The sequence below is a fragment of the Vigna unguiculata genome, chromosome 4, assembly GCF_037176805.1.
Source record: "Vigna unguiculata cultivar grain cowpea cultivar isolate G323 ecotype 2 chromosome 4, ASM3717680v1, whole genome shotgun sequence".
NCBI classification, from domain to species: domain Eukaryota; kingdom Viridiplantae; phylum Streptophyta; class Magnoliopsida; order Fabales; family Fabaceae; genus Vigna; species Vigna unguiculata.
In genome coordinates this window covers 6,535,618-6,559,642 of record NC_140795.1, presented here as the reverse complement: position 1 = coordinate 6,559,642, position 24,025 = coordinate 6,535,618, and the positions used below count along the sequence as shown (strand labels likewise).

The 24,025-nt window shown below is 35.1% G+C and overlaps 1 protein-coding gene and 1 pseudogene across 1 annotated transcript; one reads left to right on the top strand and one right to left on the bottom strand.

Annotated features, from left to right (window-relative positions):
* Nucleotides 1-3,330: 3,330 nt before the first annotated feature.
* On the bottom strand, nucleotides 3,331-5,970 carry LOC146886696 (uncharacterized). Its single transcript, XM_085672656.1, has 5 exons — nucleotides 5,957-5,970; nucleotides 5,272-5,398; nucleotides 4,519-5,194; nucleotides 3,713-4,224; nucleotides 3,331-3,648 (listed from the first exon to the last, which is right to left on the bottom strand). Exons 1-5 carry the CDS (start codon nucleotides 5,968-5,970, stop codon nucleotides 3,331-3,333), a joined length of 1,647 nt encoding a protein of 548 aa, XP_085528782.1.
* Nucleotides 5,971-18,222: 12,252 nt separating this feature from the next.
* LOC114181469 (phenolic glucoside malonyltransferase 1 pseudogene) lies at nucleotides 18,223-19,856 on the top strand (annotated as a pseudogene).
* The last annotated feature ends 4,169 nt before the right edge of the window (nucleotides 19,857-24,025 follow it).

The window sequence follows — 24,025 nt, the reverse complement described above, 5'->3', positions numbered from 1 at the left end:
CCTACAGTTTTGTTTTTTCATTCACATGTTAATTCTATTATGGGGAAATATATGGCTGAAAAAAATAATATTTTATATGGAAGAGAAAAACTATTTTTGAAAAACCTGTTTGAAATTGTTTTTTCTGTTTGAGTTTTGGGTAAAGGTTGTGCTGTGTGATTGATGGTTGGTAATTTGCTCTAAATACCTCATTCAGTGTAGTTTGGTGAGTTACAGTATCTTATCTTCTTTTATACTATATCAGAAATTTTATTTTATTATTTTCAAAAAGTTATGCATTAGTTGGGTTTAAGATTTGAGAAAACAAAAGTTTCAATTTTTTGTATTGGTATATGAAGTAATCACATAGTTGATAGGAGATAATCATTGATTGAAGACTTTGTTATTCCAGGATTACAATTGTCGGTGATTTTAATGATATTCTGGACATATTTTTTTGGAAAAGGTTATTTTAATAAAAGTCATGTTCACAAACTTTAATACACATGAAATTGAGAGTAACAAAGCTGGCCTTGATAAACAAAAAAGGAGAATAAGTGCATAAAAAGCAAATGTTAATATTAATAAATTTGTAAACAAAGTTTTGATATGTGGATTGTTTTTTTTTTTCTTTACTTATGCATTACATAAACTTGTATAACAATTTTGGGACAGAATTTTTAAAGAAAATATAAAAATACAAAATTCTCAATCACTTCGTTTCATTCAAATCCTTCGTCACAACGACCTATGGGTGCAACAAACATGAGAACAATACATAACAATAAAAGTGATAGGCCATTATTTTACAATAAACATGAGTGAATTGGTTTCACAAATTTTGTATGGTTCTTTTCATTTTAAAAGCAGTTTTAAGAAAATCTTTAATCAATTGACATGATTTATACAAGAATGGATGGTTTTGAATCTATACACTTAACAATATATTAAAATATGATGAAAGAAAAGCACAAGATACATCCATCGGTTCAATTCAACTGAATCTATATCCCATCTCTAGCTATTCACACCAGAAATTTCACTAAAACATCAAGTGTTAGGAATACAAGATCCACCTACGTAGAACTTACACTTTTAGATACACACTCTTGAAAAACCCTTCAAGAAATGTAATCAGATAATGCTACATGCAATTACAAAAATCTATCACAGTCACAATAATAGAATTATAATGTTTCAATAACAAGACCTAGAAATTCAGTAACCAAAAAATAGAAATACAATGAAAGAAAGTAATGAAACGAATACACCTTAGACTTGTGCAAAATTTGATATCACATCCATTCAATCTTCTTTGGAGTCATGATGAGCAACCGGAAACCAATGAAGAACAATGCAAAATTTCTCCAAGCACACTCTGGTCTTCTTTCTCTAAACTTTTGTATAAAAAGTTGTCACTTAAAAACTGATGCAGAGGTTTAATTTGTAAGTAGGATAGTTTGCTGACATAATTAATTTATTAGGTTATCTATCTAATTAAGTAATTTGATTAGAGTGTTAATGTTACTTTTCCAGAGTTAATATAATTTATTAGATTAAAAGCCTAATCAATTAATGTGTTTGGAAAATCAGTGATCACTTCCAGAACTTAACCTAATCGACTAGATTAATGGCCTAATCAATTAATATGACAACAAAATTAATGATCACTCTCCAAACTTAGCCTAATTGATTAGATTAACAGCCTAATTAATTATTATGACAATTTTAACATTTTTATCCTTTCCATGTGAACATCATAAAAAATAACAACTTGATCTTCTTTAATATAATAATATCTACAAAAATATACAAAATAGAAAACATAAAAAGCAAAAATAATATAGGTATCAAAGTCTCACCAACTCATCTCAAAACATTTCAAATCCCAACAAAAAATAAAAGCTATTTTAGTAAAATAAATTAGTTACTTAGAAACACCACACTTCAACACGTGATCATTTAGAACGACTTTCTTTTAAGGCAAATAATCCTTTGACAAAGTTTTGTTTAACAAACTTTAGCAAACAATCATTTTTAATAATAAAAAAAATCCAAACAACTTTATTACTTTATTTTTGTAACTTCCATCAAAAAATAAAAAATTACTCTATTTAGTAACTTTGTCAACTTTCTCAATAAAATGTTTGTAAAAAAAACTCATTTTTGTTCCTTTAAACCCTTTTTAGCTACCTCCAAAACCATTTTTGTTTCTTTGTTGAAAAACTCTAGCCATTCTTCACATTCATTCTTTTCACTCTCCGTATTCGACTCTTTCTCATTCGATTTTCATCTTTACCTTTCTTTCTTTCATTGAATTTAAATTTTCTGTTGAGTTTTTTTATATTTTTTTTCTACGATGATTTTATAATACATTGATTATTATTAATTTTGATGTTTTAAAATATATTAAAAAAATATTTAAAATGACAACATAGCGTATTTTTAATATTCAATAGAAAATAATAGAAAAAAAAAGGAAAAACAGTAGAAAATCTAGATTCTTTTTCATCCCTATCTTTCTCTTTTCTTCTTTGACTCTTCTCACTATTCTACCTTCTGAAACCCTAGCACACTTTTTTCAATTCCCAATATTTTCTCTTAGGGTGTGTTCCTTTTGAAGGATGGATATGGGGGAGAGTGTGAAGATGGATTTGTGTAGATTTAAGAGGATGGATATTTGTGTTTTTTTGAGTGGATTTGGAGGGTAAAGTGAGTGGATTTGGAGATAATTTTTATGAAAGTTAGTGAAAGATTTGATTGATGTGATAGATAAAATTATATGTTAAAATTGATATATTTATTACTTTACCATAATACCCTTTTGTAAAAAAAGATTAATTTTTGAAATGATGTTGTTGAATAAATTTTGAAATGAGTTATCTTTTGTCATAATAAATAAATAAATTTTTTTAAAGCTTAGAAAAAAAGAATTTTGATTTATGTAAAAAATAGTACAACAAAATTGAAATTATTTGTTAGATTTATTTTTTTAAATAAATTAATTTGATATTGACAATACCAAATACCGTAAAGCATAGAAGTTACGAAATCAATTTCCAAATTCGGTAAAAAAGTAGAAAGTGTGATCACGGAAATTCAATTTAGTCCATGGCAAACGACATCGAAATAAAGTTACATGGAAAAAGTGTCACATGTAATGAAGTTCATACATAACAAGAAAATACATCACAGAATAAACATTATGTTCAAACCCCTTCACTCATCTGAGTCTTCATCCCCGTTAAGAAGGTCATAAATCTGGTTGACAGTGGAATTGACTTCATTGAAACGTCTGTCAACATCAATGGTCAATGTTTGTAACCTGGCTTCTATGGATTGTACTCCTCCTCATATTTGAGTTAATAGTTGTTCTGTTGTTGGGGTTGGAGGTTCCAGCATATTTTCTTCACGGTCGTTATCTCCGTCATCACTGTCTTCATCCATGGGACTTTCTTCTCTTCGTTGTGGTGCATCATCAGAACGACCACGAAGTTGTTGCCATTCACCGTTTACATGAACAATATTCATCTTCCTCAAATTCTGCACTGAAAAGCGGTGTCTTAAAGATACTGTCGTCGTTGTATCAACCGAAAGATCCACTCCAGCATATTGCATGATTGCAGTTATCAAAATTCCATATGGAAGACCTGTCTCAGTACTCTTGCACTTAAGCATGTTTTGCATGATGTCCAACCGTCTTCACTGCTTTAAAACGGGCACCTGGTCTTACCATGGAGGCTAAAGCCATGTCCCGGTTATAGTTCAGGTCAGGTGGCACCTCTGGTAATGATAACTTTCGACCTTGATATTTCAGACCACATATTTGAAACCAGTCAGATGGTTTCAGTTTAATTTTCTTCTTGCTGACCTCACTCATCAAATAACCATTTCCGGAGATCTGTAGATTTGCATAGAACACCTTAATTAGTTCCGGAAAGTAGGAATACGATAATGTGACGTAATTTGAAAGGCCTTGGAACAAAAGATGTTGATGGAAGTAAAGCCCAGAATCCATAAATGACTCCAAGTTCATAATCTTTGGCTCTATTATTCGTCTATGGTAAAAGTGATTCCCATAATTTTCCATTTGTTTGACAGTGCTGAAGTATCGTTTTTGATCTAGTACGTCTTCCACGGTTGGCCTTTTTTGTAGGGGTGCTTCATCTTCCATCGCTGTTGATTTATCCTTACGAACTTTAGGTCTATACTTTGATGATGATGAAGCCATGAGAAAGCAGACTTCTATCAAAAAAATGAAAATCATTAGGCACAGAAATGGCATTCCCAAATTACTAATGGTCAACATAAATATGTGCGTCAGCCTAAGCACTTTTAGAAGTGAGAGGTTCAGTTCATACAACACTTTATAATACAGGGAACATAACATCTTAACATTACAAAAACATGATAATTAAAACCACTACAAAAACATGATAATTAAAACCACGCAAATCAACAAAGTAACAAGTCATATAAAACATACACACGTAAAGCACATTGTGTACAAACCCTATCCACTACGACCAACCATCATACTATATAACTTATTCAATCTAAGATGTTGTGGCATTCCCATTAGTCGCTTCGTATGAGTCGGATTTGAGCAGAGGTAATCATAGCACTGTTCCATAAGGTTTTCCTCTTGGATATTCATCCCTGCAAGCATTTCCCAAATATCACTTTCTGTATATTGGAAAGTCGAGCTCCGCTTCATCATCCCAACTTGCTCGTTTAGAATGTCGTTACGTTTCTCAATGGCAATGACTTGTCTCTCGGCAATGTTTGACATCTTCTCAAAGTGTGAGTTTCCGGCACCCATAACCTCCATGAATCCATCCAGCTTGGTTGTGAGCTTGTCGAATTGAGAATCAACAATGTCAATCATGGGTGCTTTTCTTTTAGATCCCCGAGATGATGAGGTTCCACCAGATGGTACAAAAGGAACACTTTGGGTAGGGCCTGGGCTATACTCATCCATGGATGGTGGTGAGGATGGGTAAGCATTCTCGCGTGGTTCATAGCCTGGAGGCTCAGGTGTGTACTCCATTTCATCATTCAAATCAACTTCTAAACGCCTTTGTTGGCGAATCCGACTAGCTTGTGAAGCAGTTCTCACCCCCTCACCAGTTGCACGATCTGATGACCATAATTCCTCCATCAGGTCGTAATGCCTTATAGGGGTACTTTGCCACTTCGCTGCGTGCGGCTTTGACTGAAAATGTAAACATATTCATACATTACACGATTAACATGATATTCATACATTATATTTTTAGCGTTTCACATTACCTGCAACAACTCTGCCCACACTTCATCTTCAGCCTGAAAGACCTTTGATATGTTGTTCCACGCAAATCCACTTAGTGAACAAAATAAGTCATGCACCTCACGCCACTTTTCCTTCAACACTTTTTGTCTATTCTTAACATTGTTTTTGTTAAGGTTCACAAACCCTGCTTCATGTAGATTGCTTAGCATGTTATTGTATGCTTGGGTTGTCCAACTACCATCCACCCTATTACCGAGTCAAGCTTCATCTAACATGGCATTCAGGAGTCGGTTGTCCATGTCCTCTGTCCATTTAGTGAATTCACGTCGGCCCACAGAGACAGCAAGTCCTTTACCCCTGTTCATTTAGTACCTATTGCAAGCAAAGGAAACTAAAACATAACATTTAATCCATAAAATTAAGTTCACAGATTACCTAACCATTACTATATAACAGATATTAGTCATTCATATTTGCATTGCAGTACCATACATTAGTACATCAACTTAATTGTTGTCATAATCATTCCACATTCGATGAGCTATTTCATCCCTTAAATTACATCCAAGTCGATAATCATCCTCACTTTGATGTGTGGTGCCACCATCTTGATGTTCTTCAGCCAACTCTCTATCTACCTCATCAAGCAAGCTTGCATCATGATCGACAGATCGCAGAAAGTTGTGTAGGATGCAGCATGCCAACACAATATGTGTCATTGTTTCAAGAGAGTAATGTGGTTCGGTTCCACTGGCTATAATTGGGAAACGTTTCTTTAACAATCCAAAGGTTCTTTCTATAACATTTCTGAGTGACGAGTGACGATGATTGAACAATTCTCGAGGATTTTGTGGTCCTCTCCGACTGTACTCTTTAAGATGATATCTGACACCTCTGTAGGGGGTCAAAATTGATCTTTTAACCATAAACCCAGCATCCCCAAGGTAATATTTTCCTACATTATTTTGCACACATAGGTTATGACTTGAATATGTTGCATGTCAAAATAAACAAATTATTGACTAGCCTTCAGGTATGACTAAAGAATCATTTCTAGAGAGAGCATCTTTCAATATCCTTGAATCGGATGCTGTTCCTTCCCAGCCAGCCAATACATACGTGAACTTCATATCAAAGTCACATGTCGCGAAGACATTTTGTGTTGGCCAGTCTTTTCTTCCTCGAAACCTTGGAGCATAAGCTCTTGGGACTCGGACTCGAACATGAGTTCCGTCAATTGCGCCTAAACAATCCTAATATTTGACAAATTCAAAATATTAACACATTGTTTAAATATGGATTCATTGCTGGAATTGAATGCGTCTTTGAAGAGATTTACCTTAAAGTAAGGATAAAATCGACTACTGCCTTGAACATGGGGATGAACCTCAGCGCCACTTGGTTGAATTAACAATTCAGACTCCAAAGATAGTATTGCATCCAACACATTGTGAAAATGCCTGCTTACTGTCGAGCCAGAACGATGGAAAAAGAATCCCACACTTCGATTCTTCACATTATGTCCGATAATGTGGAGAAATTTGGCAACTTGTTCCTCCACAGTTGACCTAAACGCATCGTTCACTAACCCGGTTGATCTTAGACAATTACATAAGTTAATAAATGCCTCGGGTCCCATGCGGATAATGTCACGACAGCGATTAGTATGCACCAAGTATGACATTAGCTGCTCTCTACGACGATCTTTGTTTAACAAGCACTCATGAATACTACTTGTTTCTATGGCCATATTTAGTATATACAATGCATGTGCAACAATGCATAGCATTGTTAATGCAGCTAAGGCGGAACGCAGTTGTAATTGACGACGTAAATGTGTAACTATATTAAAGTCCACACCCATTACATCATCCACAATATCTTCACTGTCCAAGTAACTCATATCTAATTCTTCATCCATCTAAATTACCCAATTATAAAAATAAATTTAAATTACTACCATCGTAACTAAAAAAAATGACCTAAACAATTTTTCGTAAAACATCAATACTACTTCCTTATCAATGTTACTAACTAAAACATCAATACTATCAATACTATGCTGATAATATTTGACATTATTGTAAAAAAATTACCTCAACAAGTGGTAAACGAAGAGGACCACACCGCAATTCAGAGCAAGTAACTGAATAACAAGCCAATATCAAGCCTGTGAAACATTATACAAATCAAACATTATATATAAATCAACCATCACCAATAAAAAATAACTTATATTTTCACATCCCTATAATATGTAATTTTTTCGCTAAAAAATTACTTATATTTTCACATCTCTATAGATCCCTATCATATGTCATTTTTCCGGCCAACAATGATCACCTCACCTCCGGCCAACAGTGTCTGAAGTCCAGGCCAACAACACTGTATCACCAACAAACTGACTGCCGAACGCGAACTCCCCAAGGTGCCTCCTCAGCTCCGGCGAACACCTCTATCACACTGCAACTCGCAACTCCCGCGCCTCCACCTTCAAACAAACTCGACGGAAGTCCGGCCGCCCACCTTCACCTCCACACTGACAGCTCCTCCGCCACGCGCGGCCTCCGGCGACTTCAAACACCACCACGTCCACCTGCACAAAACACACAACATGAAAAAAAAATTATATATGCCCTCGACACCGGTGTCGTAACCGGTGTCGCCCTTTAACAAACAAGGCACCGGTTACGTAACCGGTGCCATCACCCCATGCACAAAGCACCACACCGGTGCCACCGGTGCCACCCCCACAAACACCTCACCACCAAACCGCACCGCCACAGAAAACCTCAATCACCACCCTCACCTGTGCCATCCACTCACCACCAGGCCGCCCAAACACTGCCAACACCGGTGCCCACACCGGTGCATTCAGAAACTCCAACCTGAGGGCACCAGTGCCTCCCTCACCACTGTCTTCCATTATCACCACTCACTCCAACACCACTCACTCCACCTCCAACACCACTCACTCCACCACCCCGCTGACCACCCTCCCGCGACCACCACACCCCAAATAACTCACCTGTCCGAGCTTCACAGAACCTGTTCTTCACAAAACCAAACAGCCAAACCAAACATCCATGACTTCGCTGTGTGCACCAGTTTAAATCCGTGGTGGGAGAAGAATATTTTAGGAACAGCAGCTTCAAGAATCTTTTCAGGTTGGTTCAGGAATCATTTCTGCAGAGAATATTGCCATGTGCGCATGCGAAAAGCAACTGAAAAATGAAGGGTAAAATGGGTATTGCACCATTTTATTCACTAATCTTCTCTTCAAAGCATGGATGAAAAAATTCACAGATCCCTTAAATCCACGCTCTCAAATCAGCTTCAATTCTTTGAATAGAACACGAAAATTTTTACCATCCGCGCTCCCTAATTTATCTTAACAGTGATATCCCTAGAAACGAACAGGACCTTACGGTCAAAGTTCACCTCTGCTCTTCCCTTCGGTTCCTCTCTCGCTCTTGGTATCATTTTTCGCCATCAAAGCCACCTCTACGTCTCTTTTCCCCATTATTTCATGTTTTGAAATCCTAACCATTGACATATTTTTTTCGGTGCGTTCTTTAAGTTGTTTGCTATTTTTTTGTTCAGGTTCGTTTCTAATGAAAGTGTGAAGCTGAGGATGATGCAGGAGTAGAAGAAGGAAAGTGTGAACCCTAAGAAGAATCTTAGAAAGAACGGAGAAATCATTCTTGGAAAAAAGGAACAGAATCGGAAAGTTGTTGAAAGAGAATGAATGACAAAAGGAAAAGAAGATAAAATCTATTACAAGAAATTTTTTAAATAATAACTAATTTTAACAATAAAAAATTGTTAATCATAATTAATTTAAATACTAATTTATCAAATAAAAAATTATTGATTACTAAAATGATTATTATAAATAAAAAAATTATAATTTATTGTTAAATTGATCACTAATTCATTTAGTAAATCTTTATATTTAAAGTTTAGTAACCAATTTATAAACTAATTTTTTTAATAATTAAAATCTTTTATTTTATAAACCAATTTATATTGGATTGATCACATTGATCCTAAATCGGAGTCATTTAAATGTGAAAGAAAAATATTTTATTTTATTTATAAGAAACCGAATGGTGAAAAAAAAATCTTTTATCTTACCATTTTCTTTTTCTTTATTCTCTTAAACTACACACGACCTAAACCTATATATATAAAATACGAAAAAAAAAATCAATTATACTTGAAAAATATTATGAATATTAATAAACCACTTCAAGAGTCATTAAATAGGAATCAATAAACTAGATTTTAGATTGTAAACCTTTGTTGCGCATTGGTTTATTTAAATTGGATTTTTATATGCTTTAAATTTATATTTTTTAAATTATAATTTTTCAAGAATAATTTAAATATAATTACACTAAAAGTAAGAATTACGATTAATTATATTTTAATTTAATAATATTTTCAAAATAAACTTATTAAACTTTACTAAGATTTGCTATTTTTTCCAGTAATAATATTGTACGTGCTAGTGACCAGCTTTCTCCTTACCTAACTAATGCCACTCGTTTGGACCGAACCGGGCCAGATTGATCACATAGTCACCCCATCTCGGGCCAACTTGAGTCTGACCTTGATGCTGGACCAGCGGACGACCAATTTTCGAGCTGGATCAATACGCGATCTGGGCCAAGGCACAAGCAAACTATTCACGGGCCGATTTTGAGCCAATCCACAGACTAGCGTGATTTCCAATGGACTTATATACTAGGCCGATCTGCGACCGACTTATATGGGATATTCGCTCTCGAAACTGCAACAACCTCCCCTCTTGGTAGGGGCACCTGACCACGTTCCCAAAGATACGACATTCCACCACCATTGGATAACCGAATAAAGGACGAGGAAGGACCGGTATAAAGCGGGGACCATACCCCATATAGGAGGGGACATTTTTCTTTTAGAGAGAGAGAGAAAGAGAGATATTATCGAGTTTCTGGCAAAGAGGCCGAGTGGCGACCAGTGTGCACCTCGGGTTCCCCTTTTTTACCAGAACAAATATCAATAAATTTTTTTCCTGAAGTACATAAATTAAGTAGTGACAAATATGATTGCGTAATTATTTAAAATATTTACTGAAAGATGATATTAAACTTTACTAAGATTTGCTATTTTTTTCAGTAATAATATCAATAAAAAATTTTCCTGAAGTACATAAATTAAGTAGTGATAAATATGATTGCGTAATTATTTAAAATATTTACTGAAAGATAATATTATTGTAGGTTCCGAAAAATTAATTTAAATTAAACGAAAAATAGAACTATCATTTTAAAAAGTTATAGTTATAGATAGAAAGTAAAACATTTAGTTTTTTATATCTTATACATGTTTGTGTTTATAAAATTATATTCTTTTCACTTTTTTTAAGATTGAGACAAATTATTATTCATTTTATCGTTCTAACTCCATCAACTTGAAGCTGACAAAGTTTAGATTGAAACTATTTGATAAAAAAAATTATTTAAGTTTTTTTTTTCTTGTATCGCTCAAGCTTTCTCCCTTCTTATTTCGCATTTGAGTTTTACACTCCACATATTTGATCAGTTGAGAATTTTCGTTCAACTGGGCTCAAATTTATGGATCTAACCCCTCTCTTTCCAAAGGTAGTTCTTCGTGCACCTTCATAATTTCTTCCTGCACCTTCATACACCTAAAAATTTTAATTTTACGTTTTTTTTTTATTTTGAATTTTAGAATGCACAGTTGAGACATTCCTTAATGTACAATCGAAAATGCGAAAATTGTATTTCATAATGTATATTCTGAAATACAAAAATCATATTCCAAAATGTATAATCCAAAATACAAAATTTATAATCCAAACTGTATAGTGTAAAATATATATTTTAATGTAAAGAGTAGGAAAGAAGGGTGCGATAAAGGAAGAACAAGGGAAAGAAAGGGTTCCAATGGAAGAAGAAGAAGAATGGAGAAGAGACGAAGAAGTTGTTGGAGGAAAAAGATAAGAGCATGTGAGTCTTTTCATAACTCTATAGGAGTGCAGGTTGAAATGGATGGAGGTGCACGATCCATTTCAAAATGGATACATGTGTTGGCCCAAAATATGGACTCGTGACGGTCCAACTCCGAATCCAGGTCAATATCTGTGTCATCACTTGCATACCCATGTAAATGAGTTAAACTATTGCGTTTGTTAAATTAATTATTAAGTTGAGTGAATAAATTAATAGCTAGATTTCATTATTTAAACTAGTTAACTTTAGCTGTATCCAAATGGATAATAAAAATTCATGAATAACTCATTTATTTAATTGATGATTTTTATTTTATTAACCTTTATTACTTATATATTTATTTTAAAAACATGTATAACTTTGTTCCATTTATTTACATTTCATCCTAGACATCATAATTCGAGTACATGTGTCTGTACACAGTGGCAGATCTTGACTACAAGATTTGGAGGGACCAAAATAATATAATTATTTAATTATTAGATTGGATCATTAGTATAATGTTTCAAAAACTAACTCCTCTAACTAAACAATTTGATCATTAGGTTGGATCATTAGTACAATACTTTAAAATATGTGAAGAAGTAAATTCTATCTTGTTTTCATCTTCACCAACAACTTCTCTTCTATCACTTTTAAAGAATGAATATATGGTTTTATTCTTCATCAATATACTTTTAAAAAAGTTAATATTAAAAAATAATTTATCATAATGAGAAATTGAGAGTTGTAATTATTAAAAAATATATATATTATAATCAAGTCAAAATCGATTTGAAAAAAATGCATAATACATTATTTTTTCTTCTATATTCATAAAAAAAATGAATATACAAAGGTTCATGAAATAAAAAATAATGTTAATAACTATTAAAATAATAGTTTATTATCAAATGACACAAGAGAGTTACCTTTTTCTCTTCAAGGGACGAAGAGAACAAATGACAAAAGAGAGCAAAAGTCATGAGTTTGTGTCTAACTTTTTTTAAAAAAACAAACAAAAAGAAAACATGAGACTGAAATATGTGTATAAGTTTGTGAAAACCTAAAAAGATAAAGAGAATTAAAATAAGAAATATCTTACAAAATATTTACTTTAATTACTCTTTTGACTTTTGTTTCTAAAAATGTAAATTGGTTTTCAAGTTGATTTAGTCTCAATTTGGTTTCAATTTTTTACTCAAAATTTGGCTTTTTTTTACAAAAATAAAGACAAAAAAAAGTAAACCTAAATATTTTTACTCTTTATTATATTTAATTTGATATTTTATTATTTATTAATATTAAATATCATGTTTTATAAAAAAAATCAGAAAGACACAATTTAAATTTCTATCAATTTTTAAAATATACTACTCATAATTTAAAAAAATTCAAAATTTAAAAAATACATATAATTAAAAAAAAAACAAAAGTATATATATAATTAAAAAAAATCAAAATTATTTTGGGGGTCCCATGGCCCCTACCCGCTTCTTATATAATCCGTCACTTTCTAAATAATTTTCTCTTCGATGACATTTTTTAAATAATTTTATAATATAGAAAAATAAATAATTAAAAGAAAAATAAAACATTACTTAGAAGATGTAACTTTAGATTATAAGAGAATGTTGTGAAAATTTAATTTTCAAACAATTATTTTACATCTTATAATAACTTACATGTGAGAGTAGGCATGGCAACTGGGCGGGACAGGCACGAGTTTCGCTATCCCATACCCATCCCTATAAAAAAAATTTATCTCCATCCCCATACACAAACCCAACGGGTATTAAACTTTTGACCCATCCCCATCTCCACTGGGTAACGGGTATAATCTCGTACCCATACCCATACCCATTTTTTTACTACTTCAATATTAATTTTAATTAATTTTTATAAAATAATAAAAAAATTATGATAAAGGAAACATAATATTATCAAATATTAGAATGATGGTTGTTTCTTCAATATCAAATATTTTAAAATAAATTATAATTGTTTACATTTTAGATTATAATACCAAATAAAATTTCATGAGAACTAAAACAATTATTAAATTTGCAAATATTATGAACATAATTGATAAAATTTAAAAATATTTTTTAAAAAATATAAAAGAAAAACAAATATTCAAATTAAAATATATTTTAAATGTTTGTTTACTTCAATCTTTTAAATTTTAATAAATCTCTTTTTTGTACACTAATAAAAGTTATAATACATCATTAGATCAAAATGATACAAAAAACAAATAATAATCATAATAAAAGTTTAAAATAAATTATAATTGTTTACATTTTAGATTATAATACCAAATAAAATTTCATGAAAACCAACACATGTATTAAATTTACAAACATTAATGAAACCTAGTTGATAATATTTAAAAATATTTTTAAAAAATATAAACGAAAAACAAATATTCAAATTAAAATATATTTTAAATGTTTGTTTACTTCAATCTTTTAAATTCTAATGAATCTCTTTTTTATACACTAATAAAAGTTATAATACATCATTGGATCAAAATGATACAAAGAACAAATAATAATCATAATAAAAGTTTAAAATAAATTATAATGTTTTATATTTTAGATTGTAATACCAGATAAAATTCCATGAGAACCAATACATTTATTAAATTTGCAAAGATTAATGAAACCTAGTTGATAAAATTTAAAAATATTTTTAAGAAAATATAAATGGAAAACAAATATTCAAATTAAAATATATTTTAAATGTTTGTTTACTTCAATCTTTTAAATTCTAATGAATCTCTTTTTTATACACAAATAAAAGTTATAATACATTACTTAATCAAAATGATATACAAAGAACAAATAATAATCATAATAAAAGTTTAAAATAAATTATAATGTTTTACATTTTAGATTGTAATACCAAATAAAATTCCATGAGAACCAATACATTTATTAAATTTGCAAAGATTAGTGAAACCTAGTTGATAAAATTTAAAAATATTTTTAAGAAAATATAAATGGAAAACAAATATTCAAATTAAAATATATTTTAAATGTTTGTTTACTTCAATCTTTTAAATTCTAATGAATCTCTTTTTTATACACAAATAAAAGTTATAATACATTACTTAATCAAAATGATATACAAAGAACAAATAATAATCATAATAATAAAATTTTAACATAGATCTTGTATCTTTTGAACTTCAATTATGTTGGATGGTGATAAAAAAATATTAATGACAATTACATTAAATTTTTATATTGTAGTAAATAAAAGTTATTTATACAATTATAGTGAAAAAGTTACCGTATGATTGATAATGAGTTAAAAAATAAAAAATAAATAGATAAAATATATTGAAATAGTATTCTACACAATGAAAATAAACAAGAAATAAAAATATTCAAAAATTAACAAATGTTTACAAACAATTTGAAAGACCTTTGAAAGAAATCGCACAAAGGAAAACAAATTTATAATTAAGGATATGATAAGTTGAAAAATATCTTACAAATCTAAGAAAACTTTTCAAATATCAACATATATACTTAGTGGTTGAGAAATAACAAAACTTTTTTTAGTGAAATAAAAAATTTATTCAAGTGAAACAAAAACTAATAATAAGAATAATAAGTAAATGATTTTTTTTTATATTACATAGTAATCAAAATGTTTGTGCTATTAAATACTTAAATTGAAAGTATTAAACATTTTAATGTGAAAGAAAAATATACATTAAATAAAAATATTAAAAAATAATAGAAATATTCATATGTGAGACATAAAAAATTTTAATTAACATACATATTTTTAACATAATTACATAAAGGTTATGATAAGATGAAAAATATAATTGAAATGTGAATGAGTTTCATGACAAACCAAATAATTAAAATAAATAAAAAATAATATATATATATATATATATATATATATATATATATATGTTCCGGTCTAGGAATGATGGCCAAACCAGAACAATAATTTTCTCTCTCACTCCTGAGTTCACCCCCCTTTTTTCCTTAATCCCTTATGTATATATAGAGTCCTTCAGTCTTTAAACTGCTATTTTAATGCCAGATCTTTAGCTAACCAACCTACCCACTTCTCCACTATTCTCTCCTGAAATCTCGCATGTGGGTGGTTATTCCTAAAATCCAGTGATATTTGCTCGTCACCTCGGCCACCTCGGCCCAAGTGCTCGTTACCTCGGCCACCTCGGCCCAAGTGCTCGTTACCTCGGCCACCTCGGCCCAAATGCTCGTCACCTCGGCCACCTCGGCCCAAATGCTCGTCACCTCGGCCTATGACTAACACTCGTTGTTTTATGAAAAATATTTATCAAGTCGGAATCCTGATGAGCACGTTGAGGTCGGCCATTCCTGGACGGTACACAGTCCTCCAACCTTGAGTCCTCAACTTGCTGGGATGAAAGGCTGTCATAAACCGTCCACATATTCTAGTATAGGACAAGTAAATATATAACATGATAAAGCTGAGGTCGGTCCAAAGGAGACCTCGACATAAAATAAGTAAAATGATCAAGCTGAGGTCGGCCTAAGGGAGACCTCACCATATGAGGTCGACCTGAGGGAGACCTCAACATAAGATAAGTAAAATGATTAAGTTGAGGTTAGCTTGAAGGAACCTCAAAAGAACACAAGTAAGATGATCAACCTGAGGTCGGCCCAAGGGAGACCTCGAGATAGAAATGATTAAACTGAGGTCGGCCTGAAGGAAACCTCAACATAAGACAAGTAATATATAAAATGATCGAGCTGAGGTCGGCCTTAGGGAGACCTCAACATAAGACAAGTAAAATAAAATGATTAAGTTGAGTTCTCAGCGTACTAACACAAGTAAGATAAAATGATTAAGTTGAGTTCTCAGCATACTAAGGTATTCTCTCGCTCGTAGCGAGGTCGAATCAAGTTGAATCCTCAGCGTACTGAGGTATTCTCTCGCTCGTAGTGAGGTCGGATCCGAGTTGAGTCCTCAGCGTACTGAGATATTCTCTCGCTCGTAGCGAGGTCGGATCAAGTTGAGTCCTCAGCGTACTGAGGTATTCTCTCGCTTGTAGCGAGGTCAGATCAAGTTGAGTCCTCAGCGTACTGAGGTATTCTCTCGCTCATAGCGAGGTCAGATCCGAGTTGAGTCCTCAGCGTACTGAGGTATTCTCTCGCTCGTAGCGAGGTCAGATCAAGTTGAGTCCTCAGCGTACTGAGGTATTCTCTCGCTCGTAGCGAGGTCGGATCCGAGTTGAGTCCTCAGCATACTGAGGTATTCTCTCGCTCGTAGCGAGGTCGGATCGAGGAGAGCCCTCAGCGTACTGAGGCATCAACTCGCTCGTGGCGAGGTCGGTCAGGTCGGCCAGCTCTCAGCATACTGAGGCTTCAACTCGCTCGTAGCGAGGTCGGACCAAGGAGAGCTCTCAGCGTACTGAGGCTTCAACTCGCTCGTAGCGAGGTCGGTTAGGTCGGCCAGCTCTCAGGGTACTGAGGCTTCAACTCGCTCGTAGCGAGGTCGGACCGAGGAGAGCTCTCAGCGTACTGAGGCTTCAACTCGCTCGTAGCGAGGTCGGTCGGGTCGGCCAACTCTCAGCGTACTGAGGCTTCAACTCGCTCGTAGCGAGTTCGGACCGAGGAGAGCTCTCAGCGTACTGAGGCTTCAACTCGCTCGTAGCGAGGTCGGACCAAGGAGAGCTCTCAGCGTACTGAGGCTTCAACTCGCTCGTAGCGAGGTCGGTCAGGTCGGCCAACTCTCAGCGTACTGAGGCTTCAACTCGCTCGTAGCGAGGTCGGTCCAGAGCCTACCTCTCTGTCTAGCATCGTGCTTGTGTGGGTGATTTTAGGCTGACTGATGTTGAACCCCTTCTTGCTCGAGGTCGGCCTAGAGCTCACCTCTCCATTCAGTTTCGTCAAGACTGCCACCGCTAAAACCTCATCAGAGATCATCACGAGCCCTTGTTGTCGAGAATCAAAAGACCTATGTCGTCTCTTCTACGTTGCCAACTCCGCCGTAGATGCTTTTCGTGGAGTACTTTATCATCGTGCTTTTTTTACGTTATTGTGGTTGGGACCTCGTTTTATCGGGCCCCACGGTGGGCGCCAATGTTCCGGTCTAGGAATGATGGCCAAACCAGAACAATAATTTTCTCTCTCACTCCTGAGTTCACCCCCCTTTTTTCCTTAATCCCTTATGTATATATAGAGTCCTTCAGTCTTTAAACTGCTATTTTAATGCCAGATCTTTAGCTAACCAACCTACCCACTTCTCCACTATTCTCTCCTGAAATCTCGCATGTGGGTGGTTATTCCTAAAATCCAGTGATATTTGCTCGTCACCTCGGCCACCTCGGCCCAAGTGCTCGTTACCTCGGCCACCTCGGCCCAAGTGCTCGTTACCTCGGCCACCTCGGCCCAAATGCTCGTCACCTCGGCCACCTCGGTCCAAATGCTCGTCACCTCGGCCTATGACTAAGACTCGTTGTTTTATGAAAAATATTTATCAAGTCGGAATCCTGATGAGCACGTTGAGGTCGGCCATTCCCTGGACGGTACAATATATATATGGTTATTTAATTAATTAGAAATATTTTAATAATTTAAACGGGGACGGATAATATGGCGGGGATATGTACATCTCCATACCCAATCCCATACCCAATTGAAAAAGTCGGGATTCTCCATACCCATACTCATACCCAGTCAATGCGGGGATTTCCCGTCAAAACGGGGACGGGTTCGGACAATACCCACGGGAACGGGTTTATTTGCCATCTCTTTGTGAGAGAGCAAAAGTATATTCAATTTTTTTTTTCTTTCTATTATCTCTTTAGGTGTGACATGCTTTCCTCGTTTTTTCTGATAAAAATATGCTTTCGTTTTACACGAGTTTAATATTTTATTTGATGGATCTGAATTGATTTAGGTGTTACTATAAAAAACTTAGGGTTAGATGGGCACGAGAGAGTGAGATCACTGTTAATTATTATTTGTGTCATGTGCTGCTAAATACAGTGTGAACGAATGAATCTTTCCCAACGTTTATATATATATATTAGAACAATAGATTTTGCAGAAGCATCATCAAGTTCTTAGCCATGGCGGAAGTAACAGGTGTGAAAGTTGTGGAGGTTTGCAGTGTGGCACCATCAGAAACAACCAACTGCTCCACTCCGACATCTTTGTCTCTGACATTCTTTGACGTACTATGGTTAAGGAGTCCCCCAGTTGAACGTGTTTTCTTCTATCAACTTCCCAACACAACAACCATTTCATTCTCTCACACCATTCTTCCAAATCTCAAACACTCTCTTTCTCTCACACTCCAACACTTTCTCCCTCTTGCCGGCACCATCACATGGCCCCAAGAATCTCCACACCCCATCATCAACTATGTCCCTGGAAACGCCGTTTCCTTCACCGTAGCTGAATCCACCGTTGATTTCAACATGCTTTGTTCCGACACATGTCAGGCTTCTCTGCGGCATCCATTGATACCCCACTTGCCAACTTCCGACGAACAAGCATCAGTGATGGCTCTCCAAGTTACCCTTTTTCCCGGCTCTGGTTTTTCCATCGGAATAACCACACACCATGCAGCCATGGATGGAAAAGCCTCAACCTTGTTTCTCAAAGCATGGGCCTATGTTTGCTCCAATATCCTCACAGAATCATCGTTTTCGTCGTTGCCGAAACACCTAGCGCCCTTCTATGACAGGTCAATGATAAAGGACACGACAGGAATGGGTGCGATGTATCTGAAGAGTTGGTTGAACATGGGTGGACCGAACAATAGGAGCATGAAGGTGTGGGATCTTGGAGGTGTAAACGCAATGTCAGCAGAATCAGTTAGAGGGTCGTTTGAGTTAACCTCTTCAAACATCCGACAACTGAAGCAACATGCGAAATCCAAGCTCAACGAGGATGCTCACGTGACGACATTTTCGGTTGCGTGTGCTTATGCGTTGCAGTGTTTGGTGAAGGCAGAAGAACCTAAGACCGAAGGAGTGGCCTTTCTGTTCAGTGTGGATTGTAGGTCTCGCTTGGAGACACCCCTTCCCTCCACGTATTTTGGAAACTGCATCATTGGTCATAAGGTTATGGGTGGGACAAAGAAGTTGTTGGGAGATGAAGGTTTCGTCAATGGCGTCGAAGGGATGAATGAAGCTTTGAAGAAGTTGGAGGATGGAGTGTTTGGTGAGGCAGTGAATTTGTCTACAATGATGAAGATTGCGAGGGATAATAGAATATTTACTACTGCTGGGTCACCGCGATTTGAGGTTTATAGCATTGATTTTGGATGGGGAAGGCCATTGAAGGTGGATATGACATCCATAGGTAAAACTGGAGCGTTTTGTGTTTCTGAGAGTAGGGATGAGAACGGAGGAGTTGAGATTAGTTTGGTGCTGAATAAACAAGAAATGGAAGCTTTCGGTTCTCATTTTAATCAAGGTCTTCAATCCCTTTGATGTTGTACAACTTTCAAGGAGGCTCTTATTTTGGAAAATTTATGTTTTGATCCTATTGGGCTTTCCCGTTGTTTTGGTTTTTCTGTTTCGTCTCTTGAATGCTGTAACATCTCATTTATTTAATAAAACTAAATAAAGGATATGTCACACAGTATAACATAAGAAGCGAGAAAAATAGAGTATAATGTCACTCCCACAGATATCTCAATTACTTAAAGGACAAATAAAAGAGGCACACGACGATGCCAGGTACAAAGTAGAGTAAGAGAGTGATAATGACGTAAGCAAAATCCCAGAGAAAGCAATACATGGGCCTTAGCCCTAACTGAAAAGCCCAAAGGCAGAAGTCAATCCAAAAGCCAAGCAGCGGAACCATCACCTCCTGACCACGAGTGTTCCTCGCATCTGCTCACATCAACAAGTTGATGATCATCGCAAAAGAGAGTACCACACATCAGAACACACAACAATAACAAAAGGGTAAGCTAGTGCCAAAAGTGGTTTTATCATGCAAACATATATACTTCCACAATCAATTATACACACGTCATCCAATCATGTTACGACTCCTCAAACAATACACTAAAACACGACTCGACTCATCCGGATATATATAATCTGGTCGGATTCAGCAGATGCTTGCACTTGTGGTGGATACCTCTGCTCACCCCCGAACTGCTCATCCCCGAGTTATGTGTTACAAGTGTTACAATGAATCAATTCCCTCACGCACAAGATTAGCCCTTAATGAGTTTCAGACCTTCTGCTACTCTCACCACAAGAGTCAGTCCGCTCTAAGTGAGACTAACTAACTCCTTAGAGCGTCAGGGTGCAACCTTACCTTGAATCCTTACCAGACCATATAGATGGGGCACCACCATGGACACCCATTAACAGGGCCATGCAATTACATCCCGACCAATGAAGCGCGACCCTGAAAGTCTCACCTAGAGACTCTAAGGAATTACGCACTGACACGAACCAATCATAATCAAACCAGTAATAATTAACACGCACATGTATATATATATATATATATATATATATATATATATATATATATATATCATGTCAACCTTCACAATTCCATTCTCACTTGTATTTCATATTGAATCCATCCCACTCGTCCTTCACAAATTACCAATGTAGGAATGTATTCCCTACCAACACCATGCCGCATTCATTGATCCACATTCCCTCATATCTCATGTCAAAGCCACACCAAACCCATCATTTCAAATTCCATGAATCACCTCATACAAACAACATGCTCAACTCATATTAAAACTCATGAATCATAATTCCCTCTCCCTCATACAAGGTCACTCAATTCATACAGTTCATACCCAAGGTAAAGCATAACAAGCCAAGCATACAATTAAGGCCCCAACAACATAAAAGGTATAGTTGTTTAAAGAAATCCCGTGCCAGTCTCGCTCAAGCCACAGGGTCTCGCTTAGGCGAGACTGTCATTAGGGAACCTTGCGAGGCTCACGGGTTCTCGCTTAAGCGAGCCGCTACTCACTTGGGCGAGCATGTCCCTCGCCCAAAAGAAAGGCTTCCTCGCCTGAGCTACGCCTACAACACAAACCTCAAGCCCCCACTCATCCTCGCTTAGGCGAGCCTCTCTCGCCTGAGCGAGATGGTGTCTCACTCAAACGAAAGCTCTCCGCCTGAGCGATAGCTCGAGCGCGAGTCTGGGTCTGTCTCTACAAGTCTCGCCTGGGCGAGGCTTGATCGCCTGGGCGAGATAGATAGGTCTCGTCACTGATCACCCTGCACAGTCATCCAACCACACCCCAAACAACAACATACATGCATTCAACATCTCACAAAGGCACCATACTCATACAAAGCATAAAACAGTGACAACCCATACAAGAAACAGACTTGAACGAAAATCCCTAGCTTCCCTTACTTGGAAAGGTTTTAGTAGGGGACCTCGACACCACAAGAGTGAACACAGTAGCTCCGGAACAATTTAGGGAAGTTGAGTAGGAAAGAGCTCGATCGAACTTGACAACGGTGAGGAAACAAACCCTAGCAGAGGGGTTGACGGCTGCAGCTCAAGGTTCTCTGAAAGTGAGTAGAAAGTATGAGTTAGGGCAGACTAGGGTCTGGTTTTCCTCTTTGGGTCAGCCCTTAGGCTCATTCGATTAAAGGCAACCCTTAAACATTAGGGCAGAAACTGGGCCTTACATATGCATGTTTAATAATTTGGAGTCTTGAATTTATTTATGTTAATTTTTTGTTATATCTTCAAAATATATTAATGATTAATTTTAAAATTTTAAAATATATTAAAAATATTTTTAAAAAATATATGAAATATTTCATTTTGTCACTTTACAACAAACTCTTGTAATCTTAATCAATATTTTAGATTTTACACTCTATGTAATAAAGTATTTTAATCAAGAGTGACTAAATGCAAGAATATTCAAATTTTAACAAAAATACTTGGGGTTTAGCTAGGAGGGTTACATTCTTTAGACCATGTTTGTTTGTGTGGATGAAGAACTACGAGCGATGGTTAACACTGATTGAGTGTGTTCCTTTGTGCGTATTTTGAGGAGAGTGAAGGCGCGAAACTATGGGAGAAGACCCTTGTTTCCATCCTGCTTCCATGAAGATATTTGCGAGTGAATGATGAGATTTTACTGAACTATCCTCACAAAAGACCATCAGAATGCTAGCTGTATGGCGCAACCAACATGGAGAAAACATGAAAGGTGGGGTGTGTGATGCAAAGAACATGGGACATAATGAAATTGTAGAACGTCAATGGTACATGGAGGCAAAAACGGAATCGGTTCCAAGGACTTTTGGAACCATATCTAATATTTTGGAAGTGTAGAATGGAACCGGAACCGGTTCTGTCAATTTTGAAACATGTTCAACTTTCTATTATAACTTTAAATATCTAAAATATATGAAAACAAACACCTCTGGAAAATACCCAAATACCCATATTTATTTCGTTGACACGTGTCCATTTTTATGGTTTTTTGGTCACTTTAACTTCTTTTGAATATGGTCTATGATGTGCACTGATAGAGTTTGGTATTTTACAGAAAACACCCTCTTCAGCATTTAGGATTATATGTGATTGTATAGGTATTTAGGTCATTTACGCTTTCCCGCCTGTTTGAGGGTTGATGGAGGGAGTATTATGCATGAGTTGATTGATGTTGCATGCATTAAACTCTCAGCTTAGATACTTTCAAATTATGTGCATTTTTAAATACATATGTGTTGGTGGTTTCATTGTTTGCATTTATGCTTCTTTGTTCTTCCAGTTTCTGAGGTATGTATGAATTCTTGAGATCGTTTTACATTTCGAGTTTAGGTTTTGTGAGGTTCGTACATTTTTAGTACATTGTTGTGGTTTAGTTTTGTTGTTATTCACATTGAAGATGTTTTGCCTTTTTTTTAACTCAGTATGTTTTGTCTACGTTTTCCTTTTCCCAGTTTGACCAGGAGTTGTCTTCTTCCAGTTTGTTGAGGTATGTATGAGTTTCAGTTCATTGTTTGTTTTTAAGTTATATTTTGTGTAGTTATTGAAGATGTTTGGTTTTTAACTCAGTACGTTTTGTCTACGTTTTCCTTTTCCCAATTTCATCAGGAGTTGTCTTTTTCCAGTTTGGTGAGGTATGTATGAGTTTCAGTTCATTGTTTGTTTTTAAGTTTTGTTTTGTGTAGTTATTGAAGATGTTTTTTTTAACTAACTACATTTTTGTCTTGGTTTTCATTTTCCCAGTTTGATAACGTATGGTATTTGTTTTCTAGCTTCATTTATGTCATTATTTTGTTTTTGTATTTTCATATTTTCTGAGGTTTGTGTTTCAAAAGTTAAGGTTTGAAAATGGCGAGGACATTTGATATGATCAAAGATATCGATGAGAAGAAAGAAACGTTGAAGCTTGCTGTTCGAGTAAAAGACTTGTGGTTTGTTCAAAACCGGGATACTATTCGTCATATGGAATTAATTCTTTTGGATCAGAAGGTAACAAAAATTTGTTGTGCTTTTTATTCGACATGTGGAATGATTTTGTTTGGTTCACTTATTTTGTTAGGGTTCGATGATTCCTGCAATGGTAAAAAAGGAAGATTTAGGATTGTGGGAAGAAAAGTTGCTAGAGGGCCAGACATATATAATGCATAATTTTAAAATCTTGAAAAACCAAGGACAATTTCGGGTTTGTGATCATCCTTACAAGTTATTGTTCATAGGAGCAACCACTATTAAAGAACAACCAATTTTGAGTATTCCAGTAAGTATTTACAACTTCAAAAGTATCGAGGATATAG

Excerpts from the sequence above, each read along its gene's own strand:
- LOC146886696 (XM_085672656.1), bottom strand. Across the intron at positions 4,225-4,518 it reads TAGATTGAATAAGTTATATA|AAGTCTGCTTTCTCATGGCT; the intron begins GTATGATGGTTG and ends TTTTTTTGATAG. Across the intron at positions 3,649-3,712 it reads ACATGGCTTTAGCCTCCATG|TGCAAGAGTACTGAGACAGG; the intron begins GTAAGACCAGGT and ends AACATGCTTAAG.